A 27,382-nucleotide genomic window follows, 5' to 3' on the forward strand; every position below is an offset into this window, starting at 1 on the left:
TATATTGATGGTTTTCATATTAGGTGTGCTGCACACATATATAATTTGATTGTTAGAGATGGTATAGCAATATATGATGATGGTTGCACAAAAGTTGAAACTGCATGTCATTTTATTTTTAAATGTCAAGTTAAGTCTAGACGTAGAGATTTTGAAAATCGTTGTCGTGAATTTAATCTTCCACCTAGAAAAATTCCAAAATCAGTGTGTACTAGATGAACTTCTTTATTTGAAATGCTTGAAGTTGCTTATGAATATAGGAAACCTTTACAAATGGTTTGGAATGCTCATAATTCAAATATGACATATAGACTTGATGATAATGATTGGAATGACATAAAAGAACTTATAGAATTCTTAAAAGTTTTTTATTTAACTACAAAAAAAAATATCTGCACTTTATTATCCAACTATTTGTTCTGTTTTACCTAATATTTGTGCTATTTCTAGTAAATTTTATAAATGCAAAAATAAACCAAGATTTGAACAATCTGTTAAGAAAATGATTGAAAATTTTTAAAAATATTTTATTCCTATTCCTCAAATTTATTTAACTGCTTGTTTGTTAAACCCACATTACAAAGATGAAGGTGCATCACGAATGGTTGATAAAATATATTTTAATTTGGGTATTGATAGTGAAGATGATGAAACACCTAGTTGTCAAGATGTTAAAGATAGTATAAAAATTGAAGCTAGAAAATTGTACGACTTGTATAATTCTAATATAAGGAATGTAGTACATAACGAAGAGCCTCAAAGTTCTAGGAGTAGATATAATAATGAAGATGATATTGATGATATGATAGATTGTATTATTGAACTTTCTCATAATGATAGAAATGATTTTGATGCATATATTAATCAAAATACAGAACCTACTACTATTGATTTTCTAGAATGGTGGAGCAATCGCGGCAAAGGATTTCCAAAACTACAACCGGTTACTCGAGATGTGTTAGCTATTCAAGCATCTTCAGTAGCTTCGGAAGGCGCTTTTAGTGCAGCAAGATTTCAAATTGGAGAGCATAGATATTCATTAGCAACAGATAGCTTGGAGATATCCGTACTATTTAGAAATTGGATTAATGGCGAGAGAAGGAGTTATGGTCGTCCACCTCTACCGACCAAATTTGAAAATGACGTTGATGAAATATTGCAAGATTTTAGTGATGACGGCATTGATGCAATGGAAGAACTAGCTAATCAACCAATTCCAGAGCATGTTACTAGAGAAATGTTAAATGATTTTAAAAAAGATTTCCTTGGTAGCATGAACTATTAAATTTAAATGTCTATTAGTATGAGTATAATAATTCGAGGTCTAATTCAAACAGAACCCTTCCTAGAAGGTGGTTGTGTAGATTAGATTATTTAATACTCTACTAATATTTTGTAACTCAACTTGTACTATTTAATTAATATTAATAAAAGTATAGGCTATTCGCCTTAATTTTTTTTATATTATTGTCTTCAAAAGTTCAAATTTAACTTTTAAAGTGTGAAATTTAAACTTTTATAGTTTTAAAGTTTGAATTTAAATTTTCAAACTTTTAAAATTTAAAGTGTGAAATTTAAATTTTTATAGTTTTAAAGTTTATAATTTAAATTTAAATTTTCAAACTTTTAAAGTGTGAAATTTTAACTTTTTATAGTTTTAAAGTTTGAACTTTGAATTTAAATTTTCAAACTTTTAAAGTGTGAAATTTAAACTTTTATAGTTTTAAAGTTTGAATTTAAATTTTCAAAGTTTTAAATTGTGAAATTTGAACTTTTATACTTTTAAAAGTTTGAAAGTTTGTATTTAAAACTTTAAAAGTATAAATTTTTAAGTGTAATGTTCCTAATTTTTTAATTTTAATAAAAAAATTATAATTTATAACGGTTGGACCCGGTTTCCGGTTTCCGGTCCGATCCGTTACCGTCCGGGACGGGTACACGAATTTTTTTCCGGAATTACCGGTTCCGGTCCGTCCCGGTTCTGGTTCGGTTCCGGCCCGTGGTGCCCGGTCCCGTTCCGGTTCCGGAACGTCCCGGTCCGGTAGTCCCGTTACCGGTTCCGTTGCCACCCATACCATAGAGGCTTAAGGAAGCATGTTGGACAAGAATCAGAAGGCTCAAGCTATATTTTTGCACAAGTCCCATGATCAGCTGAATCAAGGAAATAAGTAAATTGATGTATTTGATCGTGGGGAGCCATCGAACTCTTCCAATTTCTCTTTTGGAATGCAGGTCAATACAAAAAATGTAAGATCAAATGCAGCTCAACAATATGGTCATATGGAAGTAATGAGGAATGAAGAAATCAATCAAGTGATGGAGGCAAAGGAGACCAATGATTCAGGCAAGAATTTACAGGTGATGCAAAGCTCCAATGATATCAACCATGGAAGGAAAACAACACAAGAGCTACAACATCAAAGGAAATTACAATGGCTAAAAGGGTTATAAAATAAAGGGGTCGGGGCATTGGGTCTAAATTGGGGAATGGTTTTTTGTAAAAAAATTCGGGTTAATTTGAGTCAATTCGGGGCTTTCCGTCAAATGAGGGGTATATATGGTGAAATTAGTAACGGCAAGGGTAAAATTAACTTCGTTTTAACGGCAGGGGTATAGTCAACTAATAAACTAAAGTTGAGGGATATTTTTGACCCTTTTCCCCAATTTGTATGACATTTTAAAAAAATAAAATTATGTAACATTGATCAATAAAATATTAAATTAAACTAATTCAAGTTGGCTTTAAAGTTTAGCTAAATTAACTTTCCCAAAACAAAGATGATTAACGTGGCACGGCAGAAATTACATGAACGAAGAGCACCAACAAACCCCTATGCCGGCGATCCCGATGCCGGCCGGCTGCCGGAGTATGCCGGCGTTGGGTTTAGGCACGGCGGCAGATCCTCCGGTGGAACCAGAAATCGTTAGAAGTGCAGTTGTTGAAGCGATCGAGGTTGGTTACAGGCATTTTGACACAGCTGCTCTGTACAATTCTGAAGAAGCACTGGGTGAAGCCATAAACGAAGCAATTAATGGCGGATTCGTTGAATCTCGTGAACAATTGTTTATTACTTCAAAGCTATGGTGTAGTGATGCTCATCCTCAACATGTTCTTCCTGCTCTCAACAAAACCCTACGGTAAAATCCTCTTCGAAAAACTCCCAATTCAATTGTTATTGCTTTTATTTTAGAGAAAAGTATTTGAAAACACCTGAACTTGGTGCAAATTATTTATTGAACGTGGCGCAAATTATTAATTTTGTCCCGAAACTATGGACATCCTTAACAATACCTTCTAATTGACTAACTAAAATTAGATATATCCGATATGCAAGGCATAGCAAAGTGTTAAAAGTACCCTTAAACTTGGAGAGAATTTGGGGGGTGTTTCACTTATGTTGCAAGATTGGAAATGTATTTAAGTTCAATTAGTCAAGTAAACAAGTGTTTTTTAGGCCGTCTATAATTCAGGTACAAAACTAAAATTCACGCCGAATTTAGGGGAGTTCTCAATATTTCTCTTTTTATTTTATGTAGTGCATTATTGCGATGAGTTCAAATGGAGCGATATACTAGTGAAATTTATATGACCGACCCCAACTTGTTTGAGTTGAAACATAATTGTTGTTGTTTGGATTTGTGCAGGAATCTTAAGATGGATTATATTGATTTATATCTAATACATTGGCCAGTGAGTTCTAAGCCAGGAATTCATGAGTATCCAATTAAAAAAGAGGACTTTCTTCCCATGGATTTCAAGTCAGTTTGGGCAGCAATGGAAGAGTGCTATAAACTTGGACTCACCAAGTCCATTGGAGTTAGCAACTTTTCTTGCAAGAACCTTGCTGATGTTCTTGCCACTGCCAAGATTCCCCCTGCTGTCAATCAAGTATGTCAAAGAGAAAATCTATGTTGCTCGGACTTTTTAATAACGTTGTTGCACCCGTGTCAAATCTTCCAAAAATACACTGTTTTTGGAGGATCCGTCACGCACACAATGACATTTTTGAAGAGTCAGAGTAACATTGAAAAAAAATCATAATCAAGTACAGGACTTACGTGAAAAGTAGTACTCCATTTGTCCCAATTTAAGTGTCTTAGTTTGACTGTGCAAGGAGTTTAAGAATAAAGGGAGACTAGAGTCGTGTGGACTTAAACTAAAGATGTGTAGTCCTTTAAATCTTGTGGTCTTAAACTTTGCCAGGTAGATGTTGGAATTGGAAAACTTACTAAATATGGAAAAAGGCACTCTTTCTGGGAAAGACCAACAAGAAAAGTAAGACGCTTAAATTGAGACAGAGGGAGTAATTGTGTTTGATAAAATAAGGTTGAGTAGAATGTTATGTAGTGAAAAGATAGGATTCTGACTGAAGCTGTTCTTGATTTGCAAGGTAGAAGTAAATCCATGTTGGCAGCAACAGAAGCTAAGAGAGTTCTGCAAGAGAAATGGAGTTCTTGTTGTTGGATATAGTTCTTTAGGATCCATAGGTACCTTTTATGGAACCAACAGAGTTATGGAATCTGAAGTGCTCAGAGAAATAGCAAAGGCCAGAGGCAAAACCGTCGCGCAGGTATTCTAAGATGACTTCTAACTTAACTACATTGACAGTGTTAGTGCATATAACATAAAATCCGAACGTGGAAAATCCAGGTTGCTTTAAGATGGGGTTATGAGCAAGGCATTGGTGTGGTGGTGAAGAGCTATAACAAAGAGAGAATGAAACAGAACCTCGAGATTTTCGACTGGTCATTAAGCGATGATGAGTGCAGAAAGATCAGTGAAATCACACAAAGTAGAGCTTGTCTTGGTAAGGATTACACATCTCCTTATGGACCTTACAAGACAATGGATGAACTCTGGGATGAAGAACTCTGATTACTGGAATTTCCAGTATTCAGCATATCGTTCGAGTAATTCTTCTTGTTGTAATGTCTTCCTCCTAATTGTGGTAGTTGTATATATCAAGATAGAAATAAAAAGGAGCAAAGATTCATCCAGTTCCTTGCTGTATGTTAGGAGTCTTAATAGTCTTGTTAAAAGTTTACATGTCAGTAAAGAAAAAGGGCAACCTAGTGCATTAAAGCTCCCAACCCCACAAGGGCCTATTGGACACAGTCTTACCTTGCATTTCTGTCAGTGGTCGTTTCCAAGGTTAAGATACAGGTCGCATATCATTTAGTACACAAAGACGGGGGAAATGACGAACAAAATAACAAACTTCAGCGTATCCTTACAGACATTGCTCTAACATTTAGTTCTTATTTAGCGAAGATTCAGCTACTCACTTACAACTAATTACAAAGAACTGATTTCACAACAAGATCTTGAGGCATTGAGTCCATAAGTTATTCTATTGTTGTTTCCCGTCTACCAATAACTAGCATAGGCTTGAACATCTAAGAAACTACAATATGCATGAACTATGTACATATATAGATATTTCATGTAGAAACTGAAGAACAAGCAGAGTATGTTCATATACTAGATAACCTGATACGTGTTTAACAAATAGCAACAAAGGTAGTTTGCGTGGGATACACTGACACACAAGTTTAGTCCAGATTCAGCAACGTCCGGGCCTCTCATAGTGTGGAGGTAAAGAAGGACAATTCTCATTCATGTTGGCATAGGGATCCAATGTGTTGTACTGGGGCAGTTCCATTTGATATTCGCCAAGAATCTGGCAGAAAGAGACCTTATTGTCTCCACTGTTGCACCAACTTGGGAGGCGTGTCTGATTATCTTCAAAAATTTTGAGCATGTAAGCATCTCTAATCTGCAAGCAGTAAGAAAGCCTTGTGATCACAACAGAATGGAAGTTCTTTATAAGAAGAGTAAACAAAGGCATCGATACCCACAGTGAACTCCGTTACTTGAATAGAGTTGGAAATAGGGCCAAAAACTCCAGCTTCTTTGTACATTGCTAGAATGAAGGCCACGCATGTAGTGGATTGGCCATCACTATAGATCCATTCATCTTGTTCCGGGATGGTCAATAATTGATCAAATGTTATACCACGTCTTTCAGTTTCAGCAAGAATACCATACAAGTCCAAATCCTGTAAGAGAGGTATCAATTGCACATATAAAGTGCCTTTACAGATAAAAGGAAATTGATTGCTTCGGTAACATTTAGAATCTATGATATATTTAACGAACTCTCTATGTGTAAGCAGTTACAATATGATATTGTAAGTGAAGTCTATTCAAGTTAAACTGAAGAAGCTTTCGGAAGCATTATTCAATATAATGTTATTATTATGCTTGCTCCAAGGCTAAATGTCTATGTAAATGAAGATCATCTATAGAATATGGCTCTATACTGTTACTCATAAGAGTTACAGAGTACCTCTACGTTCGAGTCACCAAATGATATGACAATTCGGTAATGCTCACCCATTTTTTGACATAGAAATACAGAAAGGAGGTTGGAGAGTATGTTTCATATTTTTTCCTTCAACAGAATCCAACCTATCAACAAATCTACTTAAAAAAAGCTGAACGTTTATGATACATGCATGAGCTGCTCGTACAGCAAGGAACAAAGGAAAAAATCAACTTTTAAGAGGGAACTAATAACCTGTCTTTATCAATTAAATCTGGGGGATGAGCCATACCCAAAACCATTAACTAATAGTTAAGATATTATACAAGCCAAAAGATTTTAACAAGAAAATATAACATGTTCAGTTCACCTCAGTGCCAAGCCTCTTATTCAGAGCTTCGTTCCACATGTTAGCAGCATATGCTGGCTGCACTCTTGTCCACATGGACATGACAGAAATCACCTGGCAACAAAAGTCATCTGCTGAGAAACCACAGTAAGTTGTCCAAGAGTTCTATTCAAATGGAAGAAGGGGTAGTGATGAACAAATTAGTATTCCTTCAAATTATTGCTATTTTTGTTTTGATTGACTTGCTTTTTCACCTTTTTGATGGGTTTCTTTTATCAAATGGTTCCACATGGAGGCGAGTAGTAATCAATAACCATATATCCTTCTAAATTTTAAAAACTGCAAACATATTGATGACTGGTTTATGTTGGGTTTATACTATGTAAAGGTATTTCCTAGAGATAATTAAGCAAAGTGATATCCAAGGATAGAATATGTGCACGTTAGATAAGTCATTTGTGACTTGAGAACTGTCTACCAGTTAGCATCGAGATTGATGGACATATGGCAATTCACCTAGTTGCTTTGGAGAACACAAACATCCACTGCTACTTGCTCATCTTAGATATATTCCAGTATAATCATAGTTTATACTTTTAAGAGGAAAGGAAGGGAGACAATACCAAGTGAGCATCAAGAGGTGGAGGGTAATTATCCGCTACCGTGTCAATCCAACTAAAAATCATGTTATGGTAACCATATGGCTTCCCGGACATTTTCCGAGCATATTCCCATGCTGCGGTATTATTAAATCTCGCACGCACTTCAGGATGTAAGGGCAACAAAGCAACTTGTGGATTAGATTCATCCTTGAGTGTCAATTCCCACCACTCATCCCAAGGGATAACTGCAATAATTTCTTCACCCTGCAAAGATATACCACAAGATTAAACAAAAATAAGAGAACACCACAATTCATGCAATTAAAATGCAAGGCCTTTACAGGCTTTAAAAGCTAACAAAAAAACTCAGTATTCTCTACCTCCGGAGGTAGAGAAGGAGCATAATGGAGTATAGTAACTCACCAGAAGTCCACTGTTATCCATAAGAAAAGTTGCAGAAAAGTAAAAGGGAGCATAAGGAGATTAATGTAACTGAATCTATTTATGTGACATGGAAAATGATGTTTTTGAGATTTGCTAGCACTGTTTCTCCGTGTAGTTTAGTGAGATTTTCTCATTTGCTCACCTTTTCATTTTCGTGTCCTGATTCACCAACCCAAAGATTACCCAACTCATCCTTCAAACAAACAGATGTATGACCAGCAAAGGCACCAGTGACCCACTTCTCAAGAGTTTCAAACCCACCCCACCGTCCACGTATCTTTGACAGAGCTAAGAAATCACCAGAATGAACATCATCTGGGTTAATTGTTGCCTGCCGTGGATGTGGACGTTTCTCAAATGTCGCACCCATGTGCTTCTTCAGAAAAGCAAGGTTAGAATTCTGTCCCCATGCGGTGTTAGAAAACAGGGGTAGTACATCCACCAAGGAAAGCAAGGTTCCGAGCATTCCTGATGGCATGAGAAATACAGAAATTCCATGTTCCTTGACCTGCATAGCAGTTGCTTAAAGATCAATTATAAATGTATGGACATCCATTGGAATTAGACAAAAGTCCCAAAACAAGAGCATACATATTCCCTTTCAGCAGGTTCCTCCCATGACTCAATTTTAAATGTGTGATCATGGCCCGAAAAGTAGTAGTCCCAGGATATCCTATAAGGTGTAGCAAATACATACAGATCCATACACGTCCAGCTGTGTGCTGCGCCTGTCTGCAAAGTGGGTAAATGAAATCTGAAATACAACTGTGCTAAGGATGACTTTATCCAATTAAAAACAGCATAATAGAATAAGAACAAGTATATATAGATACCAAAAAAATCGTATTTCTTTCTTAAGGTGTTATATCAGTTTTCACTTGTTATCACCCCATTGGTTTCTATTTATGGATCATCTAGGTGTCAACAGAGGAAACATTCATATAATCAATCTAGCTGTTTTTACATGGTGAAGGTGGAACCACAAAACCGCATGCTTCTTCTATCATTTGCATCCTAGTTTCCTTTAAATGCTAGAGCATTTACAAACCATATAACCGAATTACATTATAGCGGCTACGCATCAAAACGAATACTGACAAATAGTAAGTCACGTTCCATGTTTATTCTTGTTGTGAAGTGGCTCATTTATGTAGCAAGAAACAGCCATAACAAGCAGTTGTCATAAATGGCAGGAATCTGACTTTCTCAGCATGCAGCTGATTCAAAGCTACACCATTTTTCCCTCCCCCTACTTCTGCACCCGACTACCATATAATGGCAAGAAATGCACTACTATTTCTAATACTAACAACAAGAAGTCAAACTTTTGTTAAAATATCAAGTGATAATATCATCCTAATATGAAGCATTCTGCAACTTTACCAGTAATATTAACACCTTCCTCTTTTCCAGACCTTTTTATTCAACTATTTTGTAAAAACTTGGGTTTCAAACATGCAATTCTTAGTCTTCCAACACCACACTCTCCCAACCCCTGCCCTAACCAGCAAGATAAATTCCTAAGAATACAACAACCCTATACATCTTACCAGTGAATACTGCTCTACAGATAAACTAAACAGAAACCATATTCATAATTTAGAAATATGAAGCCTAACTTCAGCTCGTAAGCATGCAATCATTAACCTTTTCCAACACCCCACCTCCCCTAAAAAAGAACCCAGCAACATAAAACCCAGAAAATTCACCTTTTCAAGCCATTCCTATCACCATTCATCAATTAAACATCATCCCACCAAAAATTACCAGAAAAACTACTCTACAAATCAACTAAACACAAATCAAATTCACAATACAGAAATTTTAAATCTACAAACCGATAGATGAATAGTAGCACCGCCAATGCCTCGATCACCGGGACCGGTAAACTCAACCCTTGCTTCATTCTCAAAAAAGCAAGCTCCCTTCCAACTAATTGACCCATTATTAGGAGCTAGAGATCCAATATAAGTAGGCATCAAATCAACAGGGCTATGCATAGTGTTAAGGACAGGCCAAGAAACCTGATGCGGCAATACAGGAAGTACATCCTTGACCCTAAACGGCATTTTCAATGCATACCCAAAACTTAACCCTAACCCAATTCCCAATATCCATAACAGTGTTAAACTACACAATTTCTGAGGTCGATACATCACTGAAAACAGTGAATTCAACAGTAAATTGCAGATTTTTTATTATTGGGTTTTCTGGGAATTCTTCAGAGTCGATTAGGGTTCCATTGGGTGAAGAAATTTGAGCTCCGATTTGGGTTTTCTTGAGAAAAAAAATTGAGTTTCTTTGGGGCTGGAATTATTGAAAAAGGAGATGAAATTGTAACATATGGTTCCTTTTGTTGTTGGTTGTGTTTGTGTTGTGATTGAAGTGGATATTCCCAAATTGAAAGATTCTATTTTGGGAAATTTAATTTTTTTTTATTTTAAGATAAGATGAATTAATTACAATATTAATAGTAGAAAATTGGAGTTTTTAAATATGTTTGAATGTACGAGAAAAGTCTACTAATCATGAAAAGAGATGATAGAGACAGAATTTGCTTTGGTGATAACAGTTTTGTCCCCACATGGATTGTGGTTTAGTGGCGAGATAGATTCATCATTTATCAGAGATCTTGAATTCGAGTTTTTTATATGAATTTTTTTTGTTGAGAGTGTCACCTCCAAATGAATCCTCTAAATTTAGTTCGAGCTCCAATACGAATTTTGAACACCAAATGAAAAAGTAAAAACCTTAAAAACGATAAGTATCATTTTTGTTTTTGAAACCGAGTCAAATTTCCAATAAGGTTTATTCTTTTTTTAAAAATTCTACTTCTTTATCTTAATTAATTTCACGAAATATATGTCATCTTTTATTAATAATAGAGAATACTAGAACTTCGCTCATCAAAATTAGAACACATACATAAATCACATGGTATTTTTGTCTCCGTTATTTCCACTTCCTTATTACAAAGCTCATTCCTCTCTCGACAAAGAAATTACTTGCAATATGTTTAATTCCCTTTGGTAAATTATACTTTCTTTGCTTTAATTTATTTATTTGATTTAGAGTTTTTTTTTTTTTAAAAAAAGAGAATTTTAAATTTTATAGTCTTAAATTAATATATGTAGAATGTATTAAAATGACTTCTAATCTTATAATACTAAACATGTCAGGTGTAAAATTAAAACTAAAGAGTTATCTAAAAGAAAAAGAGACGTTCTTTTCAAAACGATGGAACAGTTACTTGAGTTTTGGAGATGGGTGACCGATGACGAATTAACAATACATAGTTGCGCCTAATACATGTTTTGCATTGATTAATATAATATAAATATCAAATGTAAATATATTTAGTCACCAGTCATATATACACAAAGACTTGAAGTAAAATATACGTATTAGCATGTCATTGACTTTCTCTTTTTAAGTACATGGTCCTCTTTGTTTACTCACTGTTTACTTTATTAATTATTGGACCCTTACATTGAATTAATAGAAATGTGCCAGCCATGCAAGTGGTAGTAGAAAAATTAAATTATTGGGGGGCCAAAATACAGAAAGAGAGTTTTATAATTGAACCAAAACAAATATTTACTCAAAGTTGGGCTGAGGGCACATTTTAGCATCACCTCAAGGAATACAGAATCAGTCAGCTTAGATGTACTTTGACTAATTCCACGAGCTATCTACTACCTTCTGTCAACACATATACCGAGTAACTTTGTCCATCAAGGGTTGGACCAATGAGGAGAAATCACCTAATGTTCTTGCCTCGGTTTGGGAATTGAACCTGAGACCCATGATTTTCAACCCACTTCATTGACGACGAGGCCACACGCGTGGGTGCATTTCTTAGTCTAAACATTAATACTCTTCAGTCTGCTATTTATGTTTTAATAGAGTCAAACCATTGCATCCTTGAGATACTCTGAAGAAGGTACTTCAAATCCCAAAGATGAAGCAATTTGAGTAGCATGGAAGAAACAGGGCACTGTCTTCTACTGCAAGGGGTTGCCTAAAAGGATTTAATTGGATCTGCAACAATTTAATGAATTGAGTTAAAAGCAGTAGACAACTTTAAGAGCAAAATTTGAAGAGAGAGAAAAAAAAACGGTTGACGAAAGGTGTGAAAAAAGAAGAAAAAACTAACAGGAATGGTAGGAGAAGCCCCAGTGACAGAGCTTATGCAACTAGTTGCCAGATTACAAGCTTCTTCACAGTAATCGGAGAAAAATGCTGGAACTTTTATCTCATTTATCAGCTCCTGGATGAAAAGTTAAAGAAAACAACAAGAAAATCGTTTAGCAATACCAGACTTGGCTAGCTTTCTTGAAAGGTCTCGTACACTGTCGAGAAAATACTCAAGGTAAAAACTTGCATATGAATCTCATATCCAATTAAAAGACTTACAATGGTTTGAAGCCAGCTTCTGTAAGCAGCAACACCAGCATTCGGTGCAATAATTAGATTAGGAGGAGTATCCTGACAAAGCTTACAACATTTGAGTAACACTAACAAAAGAAGGAAACATTTCGCAAAGACAAATGCTGTTTGACAGACCTTCATAAGATCATTATAACAATCATGATAATAACCATTATGAAGCTTTAATGTAATGGCTGAAGATCCACTTTGTAATGACGTTGGGCCAAAACTCTCAGCCGAACATTTACACTTGCAGTTGGTCTCTGTACAACGAGCATAATCACGAAGTTCAATTCTCTCACCATTCCTAAGCATTAACAAGCAAAAGGGCATGTTCTATTATTGGTAATTAGAGCAAAGTGATTATACATAATCTGCAAATTTAAACAAGATACAGATGAACTTTTGGAAGTAGAATTAAAGAAAGTTAAGAGGTTAGTGTGAACATGCTGTATTATACAGCTTAGCAGTATGCGGTTACCAAGGTAAATGATGGATAATGTCTAGTAAACTGGCAAGGATCCTGTTCTAACCATTTTTCTGTTAGCATCATCTGCAACCATTATATGTGTAGCAGTCATTATTCACTGAAGATGATTGTACTTATAGAGCCCAACCAAGGGCGCTAAATCAAGCATCTATTGCCTCCCAAGTTCATCTTTCTTTTTAAACCTTTTTTTTAATGTTCTTTTTGAAATTTTTATTCCAGAAGCGATCAATTTACAACACCCTCTTCCAGTCCATGAAAAGATTATAAGAGCATTAATAGTTCATAAACTTCAAAATGAGGTCAATGAGTATACTCTCCTTTCCTGCTAAATAACTAGAAGTTGCAGTGAGAAGTAAGTAAACTAAAAACATGAATAAAGGTGAGCAACCAAACCTTTCTTCTGGAACTGCCGGTCCCACAAGATCAATATGGATTCGAACATCAGGAAAAACTGCATGCAGTTCACTGAACACTGCAAGCTGATGAAGCTCTTTTTCAGGACCTTCACATTTCAAACAAGAGAAAGAGCCCAAAATTCAGTAGAAAAATAACAAGCCCTTGGAAACTAGCTCCAAAGGAGATGAAGAGTGAGCAGTGGAGTGCATAGCATATTTAATAGGAGCTCCAGAAGTTTTTAGGGTTCTGAAGGATAAATTAGCTCTAATTGTCATTTAACAAATTACACAGACAGAAAGAGAGGGAGAGAAGGGGGGAGGTCTCTTGTCTATAAAGCCCCTTAGCAAGGACAGAAGAAAAGAGAGTACCTAAATAATGTATGCGTAGCTCATTACTAATTTCAGGAATCAGGTTCCCTTGAACTGCCAGCTTAATAGCCCAATACAGCGTCAATGACTGGAAAAAGCAAGAGAAAGATAGTAGTTAGTACTACAAATGAGCCAGTGAGTTTCACAATTGATTTCTCCAAAGAAAGAAATTTTCAATAGCTTCACAAACAATTCATACTCCTTAAATAGAATGACCCTATGGAAGAAACTTCAACACAAAACGGCAATGAATTATATCGCCCAAGTAATATGGCTACTACAAACTCATAGATTTAATGTTTGTATAGCCAACTTACCCAGTGAAGTAGCAAAGCAACAGGAGAATATAGTGGAATGCACCTCCATTCATAATATTCTTTCCAACCACTAAGTAACTTCGGTAACGGAGTGGATGGCTCTGCGTTTATTTACTAGTTTAAATTAGCATTCCAGACAAACATTGTATTCATGTATTAATTGTCTCAAGCACTACACACTACCTCTACAAGGACACAGTGTAATAGATAGGTTCCAGTCTTTCATGAGCCTGCTAATAAAAATTAAGGATGAGATAACTATACGTTGTTTTAGGTTAGAAGCATTTCTTTATCAGCATAACAGCAGAGATCAAAAAGTACATCTTCATTTCGGAAAGACATGGAAAATGCAGAGAATATTCTCAAATCGTATACTAAGACACAAAAAACTTTATCTTTGACAAATATTAAGCTTGATTATAGAAAAATACTGCTAATATATACAAATAGTAGGAATACCAATACGGAATAACTAATGTTCAGACAAGAGAATACATAAGGCACTGCAAAATAAGGCATGTAATTAGCTAGGCTGATCAAGAACAAAACACTTTATCATGAAAAGTGTAAGCAACCTTGAGCAATCAAATATACCAGTTGATGCCCCACAGCTACATTCAAACGTCCACATTCCTGTACGGTGAACTCCCTGTTTTATCAAGAACGAACACCTTGTTTCCCGTTTATCACACACCTACAAAGCACCACCAAGCATATTTTACCTAAGCACTTCCATGGACAAATCAATACGACAATTCAAAAAATTCTTTTACTCCTTACCTGCATAGTAGCTTCTTCAGAAAATGTAAAAGGGAAATCACTCACAACATGTGCATGCTTCATTTGCTGTTCCAACCTTTGACACTCTTTCTTGTGTACATTCCCATGTGATACCTGAACACAAAATCTATAAAGTTCTCCCACTTTTCTTATACTTCTCCCTCCGTTTCTTTCACTTTTTAGCAACTCTTTAATTCCAATTTTCCCACATAATATGTTTAAGATCATACGAGTAGAAGACATTCAAGTAACATTCTACATATCTTTAGTTTAAGTTATTTATTTGCTTAAACTCGATATCAAATCAAAACCAGACAAACGAATTGAAACTGAATGAGTATTACTACTAGGGAGCAAACAATTCTATACTAAACAATTATGTGAACATCTTTTAAAATTAACCATAAAAAGTAGTAAACGAAGCAGATTCTTCATAAAACCTGGTGAGAGATGGAGCAATAAGCCACAGCTTGGCAGCGACGGCAACGTCTCATCGCCGGACCGGAACATGGGGTTCGGCTTCCCCTGCCGGCGCACTCCATGGTTCCCGATCAATATGAACTGATGGGTTGATCGGAAGTTGGAAACGAAGCCCACGTATCTAAATCGACGAAAAATTATAGGCCCAATGAGTGTGTATAGGCCCATTGTCCTCAATTAGCCCAAAGAGAAGATAGAGAGTATGGGCTTGAGACCCATGAATGACTAGAGGGGTTTGTCAAACATAATTTGACCCTTCGATGTTTTGGATTGTTGATTAATATGTAGGAAAAATTACGTAAATACACAACTTAAGATATCATAATCTCTAAAATTCTTTATTATATAAAAAAAATTACAAAAATTCCTTCTCGGAAACATCTCTATCCCCTTTTGAATACATTCTGATCCTCTCTCGGATACATCCCTCCTATTAAGTAATATATCATTTGCAATGTATCAGACAACCAAGGAATGTATCCGAAAGCATTGAAAGTTCCAAATATTTTGTAATTGGGGAAACTTTCGAGATAAGGTGTAATTAGCCCCCGAATGCATGAAACTTCCGTAAGTTTTCCTAATATTTAGTCATTATTTGAATTGTAATTGAAAAAATGATTTCTTTTTAAGATAGAAATACTATCTATGCAAGTTTAGTGACGTAACATATGGGGTGGAAGTGAAAATGGAGATTGATGTACAAGTTATATCAAAGAAATGAAGTTTTAAATATCTTGAGTAAATAATGACTGGGAGAATGATGATAGCGTTGCACATTATTTAGAGCGGGGTGGGTGAAATGGAGGCTCGTCCATGGAGTTCTAAGTGATAACAACATGTGGTTAAGGTTTAAAGGTATGCTCTATAGAATGTTGTTAGACCAATATTGTTTTAAGAGGAAGAGGGGGGCTAGTCAAAAACCACATTTAGATGAAGGTAGCAGAGATGGCGATGCTTAGTAATTAAATGTATGTGTGTGCATATTATGAGATATATGATTAGGAATAAAATTATATGGAGAAAACTAAAGTTGGAGTGGCAATATCCGAGGTGGACAAGAATAGGGGAGTGAGGTTCAGATGGTTCAAGCATGTGAAGAAGGGGTGTAGACACGCCCATAAGAAAGTGTAAGAGGATGGTTGTAACATGAGTTAGGAGATAGAGGTAGGTCGGTAAAGAACGAGAGAGGTGATTGGATATGAAATGACACAACTTCACCTTAATGAGGACATGACCCTTGATAGGAAGGTTTGGACATCGAGAATTAGCGTAGAAGGCGGCTAGCATGGAGTTTGAACTTGGAACCTCAAGGTAAAATTTGAATCCCCTAAACCTTTGAACCAATCGTTAGTCTTGTGTTTACGACACTCAAAAAAAAACTTACCTTACATATATAGTATAACTTTTTTATCAAGACGATTCAAGTGAACACTCAGATACCCCCCTAGATACATCCCTAGCGAGAGATAGGGAATATTTAGTAGTAATGTAGTCTCTTATTCTTTAATGTGTATTATTACATGTTGGTTCTTTTGCCTTGTATCTTGCTAATAAGTTGTTATGTTATTTTTGAAATCTAACATTGATTACATTTTTTTGAGTCGAGCGTCTATAAAAAATAACTTATTTACTTCACAGAGATATGAGATAAGATTGCATACATTCTAGCATCTTCAGACCTACTTATGAAATTACATTAAGTATATTATTATTGTTGTAGTATTTGTAGTTGAAACACAACAACTCCAGTATCGATTTATAGAGCATTGGAGTTTGAATCCTTGATAGGTAGAGTCCAAGCACATTATACTTTTCTTTGTGTCTCAATTTATTTGACATTTTTTTCTTTTAGTCATATTAAAAAAGAATGACTATTCTCTTTTTAGTAGTAACATTTTAACTTAAAATTTCTCATTTTACTCTTAATGAGATACTATTTTATAATCACATAAATTTATATCACTTATTTTTTACCATATATTCCAAAAGTAGTTTAATTTTTTAAAACTATATATTCAATCAAACACTTTTAAGATACTATTTTATAACCACATAAATTTATATCACTTATTTTTTACCATATATTCCAAAAGTAGTTTATTTTTTTTAAATCATATATTCAATCAAACACTTTTTTATAAATGGAGATGAAAAAGTATTGTGGTGAAAGATGATTATTTTGCTCGTGATACTTCTTTTGAAAGTGGGACAATATAATGGATTTCAACCTCTACCATCATGTCTTGGAATCCAAATTTATTTAGTTGAAACTTTGCGACATTTTCATATATTTAGTATTCTTTGTTTCAGTTCGTTTTCTTAATTTTTTTTTTTTAAAAAAAAAATTAGTGGAAACTCTTGAACTATTATATAGTGCAAATATTCCAAATTAATTTATAAAATTAAAATTTGTAAAATTTCAAAAAAAAAAAAACCACCTAAATTAATATCTTAAAGAGTTGTTGCATAGTGGGGCGTGCGGACCACCGTTATGTTTGTCACGACAAGATATGAAATGAAGGCAACGGTGGCGTATATTTGGCCCAATTGGACCATAAAATCCAATGAATGCAAAATAAATTTGATTTTGTTGTCGATAATATTGTTGGTTCATACTCCCTCCGTCCAAAAATATTTATCGTATTATAAATAAAATTTAGATCATTAATTCTCTTTTTCACATCTAATTTTAGTATATTTTATTTGAATCAAAGGTTTATTAACATAACTTTTGTATTTTCACAAGATAAGGTGTGCGTACACTTTATTTTGTGAAAAAATATTTCTACCTCCACGAGATAGTTGTAAGATTTGTGTACACTCTACTCTCCTCAGACTTCTCTTTATAGGATTTTTACTGGATATGTTGTTATTTTTATTGTTGATGCGTATCCTCACAAGGTAGATATCATATTATGTATATCCCCTTTCTTTCCAGATCTCATTTATAAGATTACACTACATATGTCATTGTTGCTTTTCAAAATTCAAATATTTTTAAAAAATTAGAATATATATATGTCTATGTTGGGTGTTTACCCCTCCCCGAGAACTCACATTTTTTGCTTTTTTTAGTGACTCAAATTCACAATCTTGAAATTAGAGGTGGAGGAGTGTTTACGAAGTATTTGTGCAATCTTCTCTTATTACAAAAATTATTACAAGTTGTGATGTTTTTGTGAGAAGGAATGAAATTACAATACAATGGTTTTTGTCCAAATGTGAGTCGCAGATGATTGACTTTGAATTTTTTCTTATTTTAAAATAAAATATAATCTTAAATTAATCGAGCTTTTATATAATTTAACTTTCGAAAAGTGAAATATAACGAGTATTTAAAACGGAGAGGGAGTAAAAATGTAAAAACTCTTCATATACGATATTTTAAATATCTCATAGATACCACAAAGTCCAACCTTAAAAAAAGGGGGAGAAAAATAAGAAAAAGGCAAATATGTGGTGAGTGGGACCCAAAAAGATTTGGTTGGGAGTTCCATATCTCCACTTTTTCTCTCTCCTTTGTCCTATTTTCTACTAGCACTATCAAAATTTCTTGCCCCAACCCCAAACATATGTCTCTTTTCTGTTTTCACACCCATATCATTTTTTTTTTCGAGATGTTCGATACTAATATTACGGCTCTATTAATGTGAATTTATGTTAGATAGAACCTCATTTGGAGAGCAGCTCTTTTCATCAATTTTTTTAATGTTCAAAACTCGAACTCAAAATGTCTAATTAAGAAAAGCAAGTCTTATCCCATGTACAATATCTTTTGATGGTCCATTATGTCATTTCTAACAAATAAGAGTACTAAACAATTTTCAGTTATTTCGAGCGTGAACGAATTAACTTCCACCATTATGAAAATTATGTAATTTTTTACTATGTGTAAGTTTGAAATAAAGCTATTCAAAATTAAGTTGAAATTGACAATTTGAATCGGAAAAAAAGTTATTGATTTAGTGATTTTAGTAATGATTTTAATTATTATTGTTTATATGGGGTTATTAGTTTTTAACAATTTGAGGTATTTTCTTAATGAGTTTATTGATAGTAAATTACATTTATACTATTCAATACTTTCATTTTTCACTATTTCACACTCTAGATTATTTTACAAGGCGACAATATTTGCTTCTGAGCAAGATGCAATATATCAGCTCTTTTCATTTGATTTGTCAACTTATTTCTAAGTGATTTTTAATTTTAAAAAAGCTGTGTGTGAAATCTTCACGATTAAATCAATAATGATGAAACCGATAAATTGATAACACTTTAACATATTTACAAAGTGATAACCAATCAATCGAGATATTTATTTTTTTAAATCAAACAAATTGTAATTATCGACCTACTATTCTTAATTTGATTGAAGAAAAATTAATGCTTGGGTAGTCTCCGTCAAGTTTCCGCTGTTGTTAATTTTGATTGAAGAAAAATTATAAACAACATTTTTGCTTTTGGTTATTAGTCTGTCCATTTACTTGTTGACTAACATGATTTAGTTTATATACTTTTATAAATATGGTGTTTGTTATAATATTAGAAGATCTATTGATTTGAAATTGTTAAAAATTAACAAACATTTAAAAGCTCTAGGCCTAACATTACTTCACTTTCACAACTCCTTCCCTTCCTTTTTTTAATTTTAAATTTCTATTCAGCTCTCGATATTAATATCTGAAATTCGACTAAATTTATAGCAGTGTTCACAACATGTTTTTTTTTCCTTTCTCATTTTCAGTGACTTGAACCTTGGATGTTTGATTAAGAATGGAAAAAACTGAATCAATCGTATCACGGTTCATATTAATACAACTCTTTCCTTTCTATTTTGTTCATATGGTTGATAATGAAGTTGGAAAGGTCCAATTAAGCTTTCTAATCACTAGGACTAGGAATAAAAACTTGTAATTGTAGTTTAAATTTTATTATTACAATTATTAAAACTTCTTTGAAACCTTTCATGTTGGTTGATGTGTGTTTATTAACCGAGACTTTTGGTTAAGAAAATAGTATTTACTACTTACCACTCAATTACATTCTTTATTGATTGATCTGTATTTATTAATTTGATATAGGCATTGAATATGTGCATTTTTTTTAAAAAAAAGTTGTAACTATTGATGTGTCGTTGTCTTAATTGCATAGTTTTATGTGTAATTAGGAAAAATTAATTGTACATAAAGATGATTACTTGACTTGGTACAAATTAGTTGACTCCCTAATTTAGTTAAATGAGAAATGAAGAAAAAAGTAAATATCTATGTAGGACCACAAAAAGATTTTGTAAAGATTAGACAAAATCTTCATAACGACAACAAAATAATTGTTAATTGATTGACCTGATTAGGACTTTACTTTCTTGTAATAACTCTTGCCAACAAATTCCAGTCTCTTTCCCATACTGTACAAAATTTATTTGATTATATTATATTATACTATATACTTTAGAATATTCAAAAAGTCTACTATGACTTTTATAATAACAAGGATAAATTAATTAAATCGCCAAAATTGATGTTTTCTTTTGAAAATCTGACAAGTTTCCAACTATAATTGAATTTTGTAGTCTTAAATATGTCATATAAACATTTAAAATTAAATAGTAATATAAGAAAAAGGGGTATATAATATATTAATATTTTTTTGACTTGATTTCAGCTAGCATCTATGTCTTTCAATTTTGGATGTGCACAAGTAGATACAGCAGGGGCGGAGCCACCTTGTACTAAGGGGTTCATCTGAACCCCCTTTATATAGTAGATGTCGAACCCCCTTCGGCTACTTTGTGTGTCTATTTCTACTGATTTTGAACCCCCTTATTGAAAATTATGGCTCTGCCACTGAGATACAAATGTCTTATATGTGAGTAATACAAGTAGGACGGCCACATAGGATGTACAATTGTCATGTAAGACACTACATATGACGAATGTGTTTATTTATTTAATTTTATACATTTAAGCATCTACTTATGCTCACCCAAAATTAGAGAACATAAATGTTAATTGAGGTCAAGTTAAAAGACACGTTTATGTATTATTTAAAGGAATTAAAAAATGTAAGACAAACAAATTAAATCGGAATAAGTAATATTTTTTTTACCAAGAATCAAAAGGAAATCATTTGAAATACGGTGAAATATACGATTTCTATGAAATAGAATTTTTGGTTAAAAAAACAAAAGGAAATCACTTGAAATATAAGTTTTCTATGAAATCAAGAGACAATTTTTTCATAATGAATTTTAATTTTTTATAGTGAAAATATCTTTAGTTAATTACTCCATTAATGTATATTAAAAAGAGATTGCCTCTCTATAAAGTCAAAGATTTTGTTTTTGTAACCAAGTTATTAGTCCACCCTTCTAGAATTTCCACGTAATAGTCCTTCAACTTTCTTTGTGGAATGGACAACCTATTTGAGCTAAACATAGTTTGAGGTAAAAATATTCTTTTATTATTATTAATATTATTATTATTAAATACAGATAGTTTTGACTTTTACGTAAATTATATTTTCATAAATCATACTCTTAAGAAATATTGGCTCTGGCATTGTTTATAACTCACCCAATTATCATCTCTACTCTCTTGATTAAATTTACTTAGGTATCATGATTGTCTCTTTTTAATAATTTTTCTCTATAATTCGTCATTTCATTTTTCTTTAGAAGCGTTACATAATAATCCTCCTAACTAATTTGTTTTGAGGAACAAAGTATCTTGACCATCGTTTTAGATTACTCTTTTGCAGTAACACTAAGTTAGAAATTTATAAGCATTGTTACCATGGTCTCATTTATATCAACCAATAACCTAACATGAACAACATAACTAATTAGTACATATATAAACACATTATAAAACTAAGCTGGTTAACTAGAATTTATTTAAATTCCAATAATATTATTTTAGAAGCTTCTTCACTTTTTACTAAATAAAAAAGTTTTAAATGGGAAAAATAAATCTTTATTTTATTTAAATTTGTGTGATAAGTAACCGCGTCGTTACATTTTCTGCCTTTCCCACTTCTGATTTGACGGTGGATTCTCAAATTGACCTTGAGTCAACTTTATTATTAAATGTAAATATAAAATATAAAAATAAAAACATAGTCACCCCTTTAAATTTGTTAGAAAATTTTACTACACTCCAATTACGAGTACGTTAAATTAACTTATAAGTCAAAAGTTATAAGTGCGAAATCTTAATTTACGGCTTTTGATCTTTTAAAAATTACTTTAGCTTAAAATTAAGTGTTTATAAATATTTTTAATTTTTTTTTATCCAAAACCTATAAATATGCTTAAAAGTATTTTGGCTTTAAAAACACTTAAAATAAGTTAATCCAAATATATCTTAAGTCATGTTTCAATTGAATACATCAACTCCTAATAAAAATGTTTTAACTACACACTTTTGGTACAGAAATGAAATCTCAATTGAAAAATTTCGTTCATTCATCAAGCAGTGAAGTTAATCTCAAGAAATATGTCATCCCCTATAATAATACGCATTTACCATTACAAGCCATAAAATTTCAACTGTTCTCTACTTGAAGTTGATACATATAGTTAAATGAGATCCCATATTTTGCATAATTAACTTAACTGTTTAATTAATAAAGAAAGAAGTATTGAAAAATACTTATGAACGTAACGTGAATTATTAGTTTCATCTCAGAACTATTGACAACCTTAAAAAAACATCCTTTTAGTTGATTAAATGAACTTAAATACAACTCAATCTGCCACATGACATATCAAATGGTCTCAAACTCTTATAAGAGCGTGAAACTGGGACCCGTTTGGCCATAGATTTCTCAAGTAATATTTGGGGAAAAATTTAGCAAATAGTATTTGTCCATACAATTTGCCATTATTTGACAAATATTTTTGGCAACTATCCCAAATTCCCAAATACTAGTTTTTTCTAGTATTTGGGCCAAATCTCATTATTTGGGATAAATGGTGAACAATCGGCTCAGGGTAAAAAAGTCATGTGCTTTATCTACTTCACGATGTATGGAATGATGCTTGTTGCACTCACTCCAAACTACCACATTGCTCCAGTATCATGGACACTAGTTATTTGTTGTAACGAAGATCCAATTGACTTGTAATACAAGCTTATGGTTCGTTTTGATAGTTTTTAAAACTTACGGGTATAAATCATATTTTTCTAAAAAAGTGAAATATGTTTCCAAAATACTATATTTTCAATATTTCTTTTATAAATAAATAAAAACACGCAATTTCTTTTCAATATTTGAAGTATAAAGTGTAAATTTGCAACATTTTATTAAGAATTTGAGATATTCAATTGAAACATGAATTAATTCAAATATATAAATAAAATATCCTGACAAATACAAAAAAAGGAAATCTCGCGAAAAACTCGGGAACATGTAATAACTCGCGTAGATATGGCAAAATAAAATAAAATAAAATTAGCACCAACAAAGTGGATTTCAGAATCTCAGCCGTATTGCCTTATTAATTTTAAAAGTAGATTTCACCAGATTTGATTTTTTTTTTTTTGGTGTTTTTATTTACATTTATAATATTTTAGGAAACTAAATATTTTAATTTAATTTAATAATAACAAAAAAAAAATTAAAAAATTTGACAAGTATGTGTATATTGTCTGTGTACATGAACAAGACAGATAGACATTTATATTACACACACTCTTCTCTTTGTTTTTTTCCTTTCTTTGTAAAAAAAAACTTTCAAATTCCCACATATTTTTCCAAGAAATTTTGTGGGGTTTTCTTAATTTGGTAGAATATTTGTGGGTTTTGTTCCATTTTTGTTGATTTTGTTAGTAGAGTGAGATGGCAAGAAACGGTATGTTTTCACGGCGGCGTAGGGCGGAGAAGGTGGAGGAGTACGATGAGTTGTTGCCGTTAACAGAGGCTACTCATGAAGTTCATGTTCTTGCTGTTGATGATAGTCTTGTGGACAGAATAGTCATTGAACGTCTCCTCAAAATTACATCTTGTAAAGGTGAAAAAAAAAATCTGATTTTTTTGAGCTGAATTTTAGAAAAAAATGTGATTTTTTTTTTTGAGATTTTGAATGTTTTGTGGTTGGAATTGTACAGTGACTACTGTGGATAGTGGGATGAGAGCTTTGAAATATCTTGGATTGGATGAAGAAGAGAGTTCTGTTACTATTGATGTAAGAATATTTTGGAATTTTTTTTGGTGGATTTTTTTAAAGTGAAAATTCAAGATTTTTATGGATTTTTGTTTTTTTTTGATGTTAGGATTTGAAGGTGGATCTGATAATTACAGATTATTGTATGCCTGGAATGACTGGTTATGATTTGCTCAAAAAGATTAAGGTAGTACTTGTTTTGCCCTTTCTTTCCATTGTTCATGTAATTTATTTTGCTTGAAAGGGAGTAGAGCCTTGGTGTAACTGTAACGCGTAAAGTTGTTGTCATGAGAGGTCATTGGTTCAAGTCGTGGAAACAGCCTCTTGCAGAAATGCAGGGTAAGACATCATACAATAGAGCCTTGTAGTCCGGCTCTTTCCCGACCCCGGGGAAGTTGTTGTCATGAGGTCATTGGTTCCAGCTGTGGAAACTGCCTCTGGCAAAATTGCAGGGTAAGGCTTCATGTAATAGACCCTTCTGGTCTGGCCCTTTCTTGACCCCGTTAAAGTTGTTGTCATGAGGTAATTGGTTCAAGTCATGAACAACCTCTTGTAGAAATGCAGGGTAAAACTTCGTACAATAGACTCTTCTGGTCTGGCCCTTTCCCGACCCCGGTAAGGTTGTTGTCATGAGGTCATTGGTTCGAGTCGTGAAAACAGCCTCTTGTAGAAATGTAGGGTAAGGCTTTGTACAATAAACCCTTGTGGTCTGGCCCTTTTCCGTCCCCGATAATTTTATTGTCATGAGGTCATTGGTTCTAGTCCTCTTGCACAAATGCAGGGTAAGGCTTGGTACAATAGACCTTTGGGTCTGGCCCTTTTCCGACCCCGGTCAAGTTGTTGTCATGAGGTCATTGGTTCAAGCCATGGAAACAACCTCTTGTAGAAACGCAAGGTAAGGCTTGGTACATTCAAGACCTTGTGCATAGTGGTAGCTTTTGTGCACCGGCTGTTTTTTCGCTTTAAAGATTAATGTTTGAGTTTCTTATAAGGAAAATTTAATCAATGTACTGAAGTTTCCAAATTTGTATTTGTGAAACAGGGTTCATCTTTTAGGGAAGTTCCAGTTGTAATCATGTCTTCTGAAAATGTTTTGGCTAGAATCGACAGGTACTTTCAATTCTTTCGCTACTGGATTTCATACTTGAATTTGTTGAATATATTTTTGCTAGCGACTTTTACTTTAGAACTTCTGGAATTTCTAAATCCTTAAAGAATGGAGTGAAGCAATACTAATTGACATTGCATTTACTTTTTGAGTTAATACCCGACAGATCGTGCGACGGAGCCACCCTTGTTCAATAGTTTAAATGTATGATATATTATATGTTAAATCCATTGTTTTCTTCGTGTGTTTACATCTTTATATTCTTGAATCCCCTTGTTAAAAATCTTGGCTCGCCACAGACTCCAGAGAGAGAAGAAAACTTAATAAAACTAGAAGGGTAGTCTCATTGTCCAATTCCAATTATTTTAGGAAAAAAATAATGGAGGAAGTACCATTGACAACCAAAAGCTATCTTGCAATTAAATTAAGATAGCATCAAATCTTTACGTATCGTTTGTACATGTGCTTTCAAGATTCTTTAATTTTAAAAAAAGGTTTTGACTTGCATAATTTGGAAGCTGTGATGAGTTATTATTATTGAACAACCAGTTTCTTGCATGACCAAAAGCAATGAATGAACAACCACTTCATTAGTTTAATATCTTGTACCAAAAAAATAAAGTAGTTGGATTCATACTTTACAATATCATAATCCAAAGCATATGCTCTTTGTCTGTTTTTTTCAATAGCTGTATTTTTAGTAATATAATTAGGAATGCATGTTCTTATTCTAGTAAGGTTTAGTTTAACAATATATGCAATTTTTAGTATGCCACTAATAGATGTCAATGCATAGTGTCGTAAAGTTGTGGCTTTACGATTGTTTTTTGTAGGATCTGAAACAAATATGGAAAAAGGATGTTTGCTCTTTAACTTTTATGTTTTTCAGAATTTAGAGCTTTTTTTAGTAGGATGTTCTCTTGATGAAACTAATTCTAATTCGATTACAGATGTCTGGAAGAAGGCGCTGAAGACTTCCTATTGAAGCCGGTGAAATTGGCTGATGTAAAACGTTTGAAGAGTTACATGTTCAACGAGGATCGATTTAGGGGTGAAGAAAAAGGAATGAACAAGAGAAAGTTGCCAGAATCATCGTCCGATGATTCATCAACACCAACTCTTTCACCTTCACCATCATCACTTGACCTCTCATCAACACCTTCACCACCATCCACTTCCTCTCCATCATCCCCTAAAGCATTCTCGTCATCCCTCTCTACTGATTCACCGACACATTCCACTGATTCCTCCATGCCTTCTTCGCCAACAAGACGACTCAAAATGATCAGCCAAGATTTGTGACAACGGTATATATACCATTATGTATTTTACTTCCCTTTTTGCTACTTCCGGGGTTGTTTAAACCCCCCTCCATCGTCGGGGCATACAATGTAGACAAGCCAATTGCCCCTTACTAGCGAGGTTTTTTGTTGGCTTGTCACTTTTTTCGGACACATATCGATCGATGATATCGTTTAATCACACAAGGCTTTACAAAGATATGTTCAAATGAGTCTCTTAAGGAGAAAAGTTGATTTTAGACTATGTTATGAAATCAACATTTTCTTGTATTGGTGAATTTTATTTAATGTGTTACTTTATTATAATTTTACTGTTTGACAGTAGTAATATTAATGTATCCAATTCAATGACAGATAGAGATAATGGGTGGAATTGAATAATGGGATATGGATTGATATGATTCTGATACGATCTTAATTAAATGTCAATTCTTGTCTGCTAAAAAGGAATATTGAATTTTGAGTTGAATTACACATGTTTGATTTGTTCCCTTATTCTAAGGATCTCCATTGATCTTGTTTTCTTGGGTAGGGTAGGGTAGGGTGGGGGGGGGGGGGGTAAGCCTTCTCTTTTAGGTGTATTCGAAGAAAAATATTTTTTTTTTCATGTTTGATTGGTCAAGAGTTTTTGAAAATAGTTTTGAAAATTAAGTAACTTTCTTGTTGTGGTAAAACAAATAAATAAGAAAATCACATACTCGCTTCGTCTTATTTTATATGTAGTTTGACTTGATAAGAGTTAAAAAAGAAAGAAAGATTTTTGAAGTTTGTGGTTTAAAATAAGTGATAGATACGTCATTTTATTAAGCGTAAAATGAATA

At 33.3% G+C, this 27,382-nt stretch overlaps 4 protein-coding genes across 4 annotated transcripts; 2 read left to right on the plus strand and 2 right to left on the minus strand.

The window, feature by feature from the left end:
• Nucleotides 1–2,757: 2,757 nt before the first annotated feature.
• Nucleotides 2,758–5,086, plus strand: LOC125830775 (non-functional NADPH-dependent codeinone reductase 2-like). Its single transcript, XM_049509945.1, has 4 exons — nucleotides 2,758–3,138; nucleotides 3,646–3,889; nucleotides 4,392–4,571; nucleotides 4,652–5,086. Exons 1-4 carry the CDS (start codon nucleotides 2,807–2,809, stop codon nucleotides 4,874–4,876), a joined length of 981 nt encoding a protein of 326 aa, XP_049365902.1. The 5' UTR covers nucleotides 2,758–2,806; the 3' UTR covers nucleotides 4,877–5,086.
• Nucleotides 5,087–5,373: 287 nt separating this feature from the next.
• LOC125830765 (uncharacterized) lies at nucleotides 5,374–10,161 on the minus strand. The gene is made up of 7 exons (XM_049509937.1): nucleotides 9,560–10,161; nucleotides 8,313–8,453; nucleotides 7,864–8,229; nucleotides 7,299–7,541; nucleotides 6,697–6,789; nucleotides 5,860–6,060; nucleotides 5,374–5,777 (listed from the first exon to the last, which is right to left on the minus strand). The coding sequence occupies exons 1-7, from the start codon at nucleotides 9,875–9,877 to the stop codon at nucleotides 5,565–5,567; spliced, it is 1,575 nt and encodes a 524-aa protein (XP_049365894.1). The 5' UTR covers nucleotides 9,878–10,161; the 3' UTR covers nucleotides 5,374–5,564.
• A 1,086-nt stretch (nucleotides 10,162–11,247) lies between these two features.
• Nucleotides 11,248–15,086, minus strand: LOC125830771 (uncharacterized). Its single transcript, XM_049509943.1, has 11 exons — nucleotides 14,944–15,086; nucleotides 14,504–14,617; nucleotides 14,299–14,417; nucleotides 13,907–13,953; nucleotides 13,724–13,824; nucleotides 13,407–13,494; nucleotides 13,036–13,144; nucleotides 12,288–12,459; nucleotides 12,138–12,209; nucleotides 11,878–11,991; nucleotides 11,248–11,762 (listed from the first exon to the last, which is right to left on the minus strand). Exons 1-11 carry the CDS (start codon nucleotides 15,043–15,045, stop codon nucleotides 11,670–11,672), a joined length of 1,131 nt encoding a protein of 376 aa, XP_049365900.1. The 5' UTR covers nucleotides 15,046–15,086; the 3' UTR covers nucleotides 11,248–11,669.
• Nucleotides 15,087–23,678: 8,592 nt separating this feature from the next.
• On the plus strand, nucleotides 23,679–27,033 carry LOC125830776 (two-component response regulator ARR5-like). Its single transcript, XM_049509946.1, has 5 exons — nucleotides 23,679–23,999; nucleotides 24,097–24,173; nucleotides 24,262–24,339; nucleotides 25,195–25,262; nucleotides 26,211–27,033. Exons 1-5 carry the CDS (start codon nucleotides 23,828–23,830, stop codon nucleotides 26,560–26,562), a joined length of 747 nt encoding a protein of 248 aa, XP_049365903.1. The 5' UTR covers nucleotides 23,679–23,827; the 3' UTR covers nucleotides 26,563–27,033.
• Nucleotides 27,034–27,382: the final 349 nt, after the last annotated feature.

This window comes from Solanum verrucosum, unplaced genomic scaffold (assembly GCF_900185275.1).
Source record: "Solanum verrucosum unplaced genomic scaffold, falcon-dt-bn FXZP01000154.1, whole genome shotgun sequence".
NCBI lineage: Eukaryota > Viridiplantae > Streptophyta > Magnoliopsida > Solanales > Solanaceae > Solanum > Solanum verrucosum.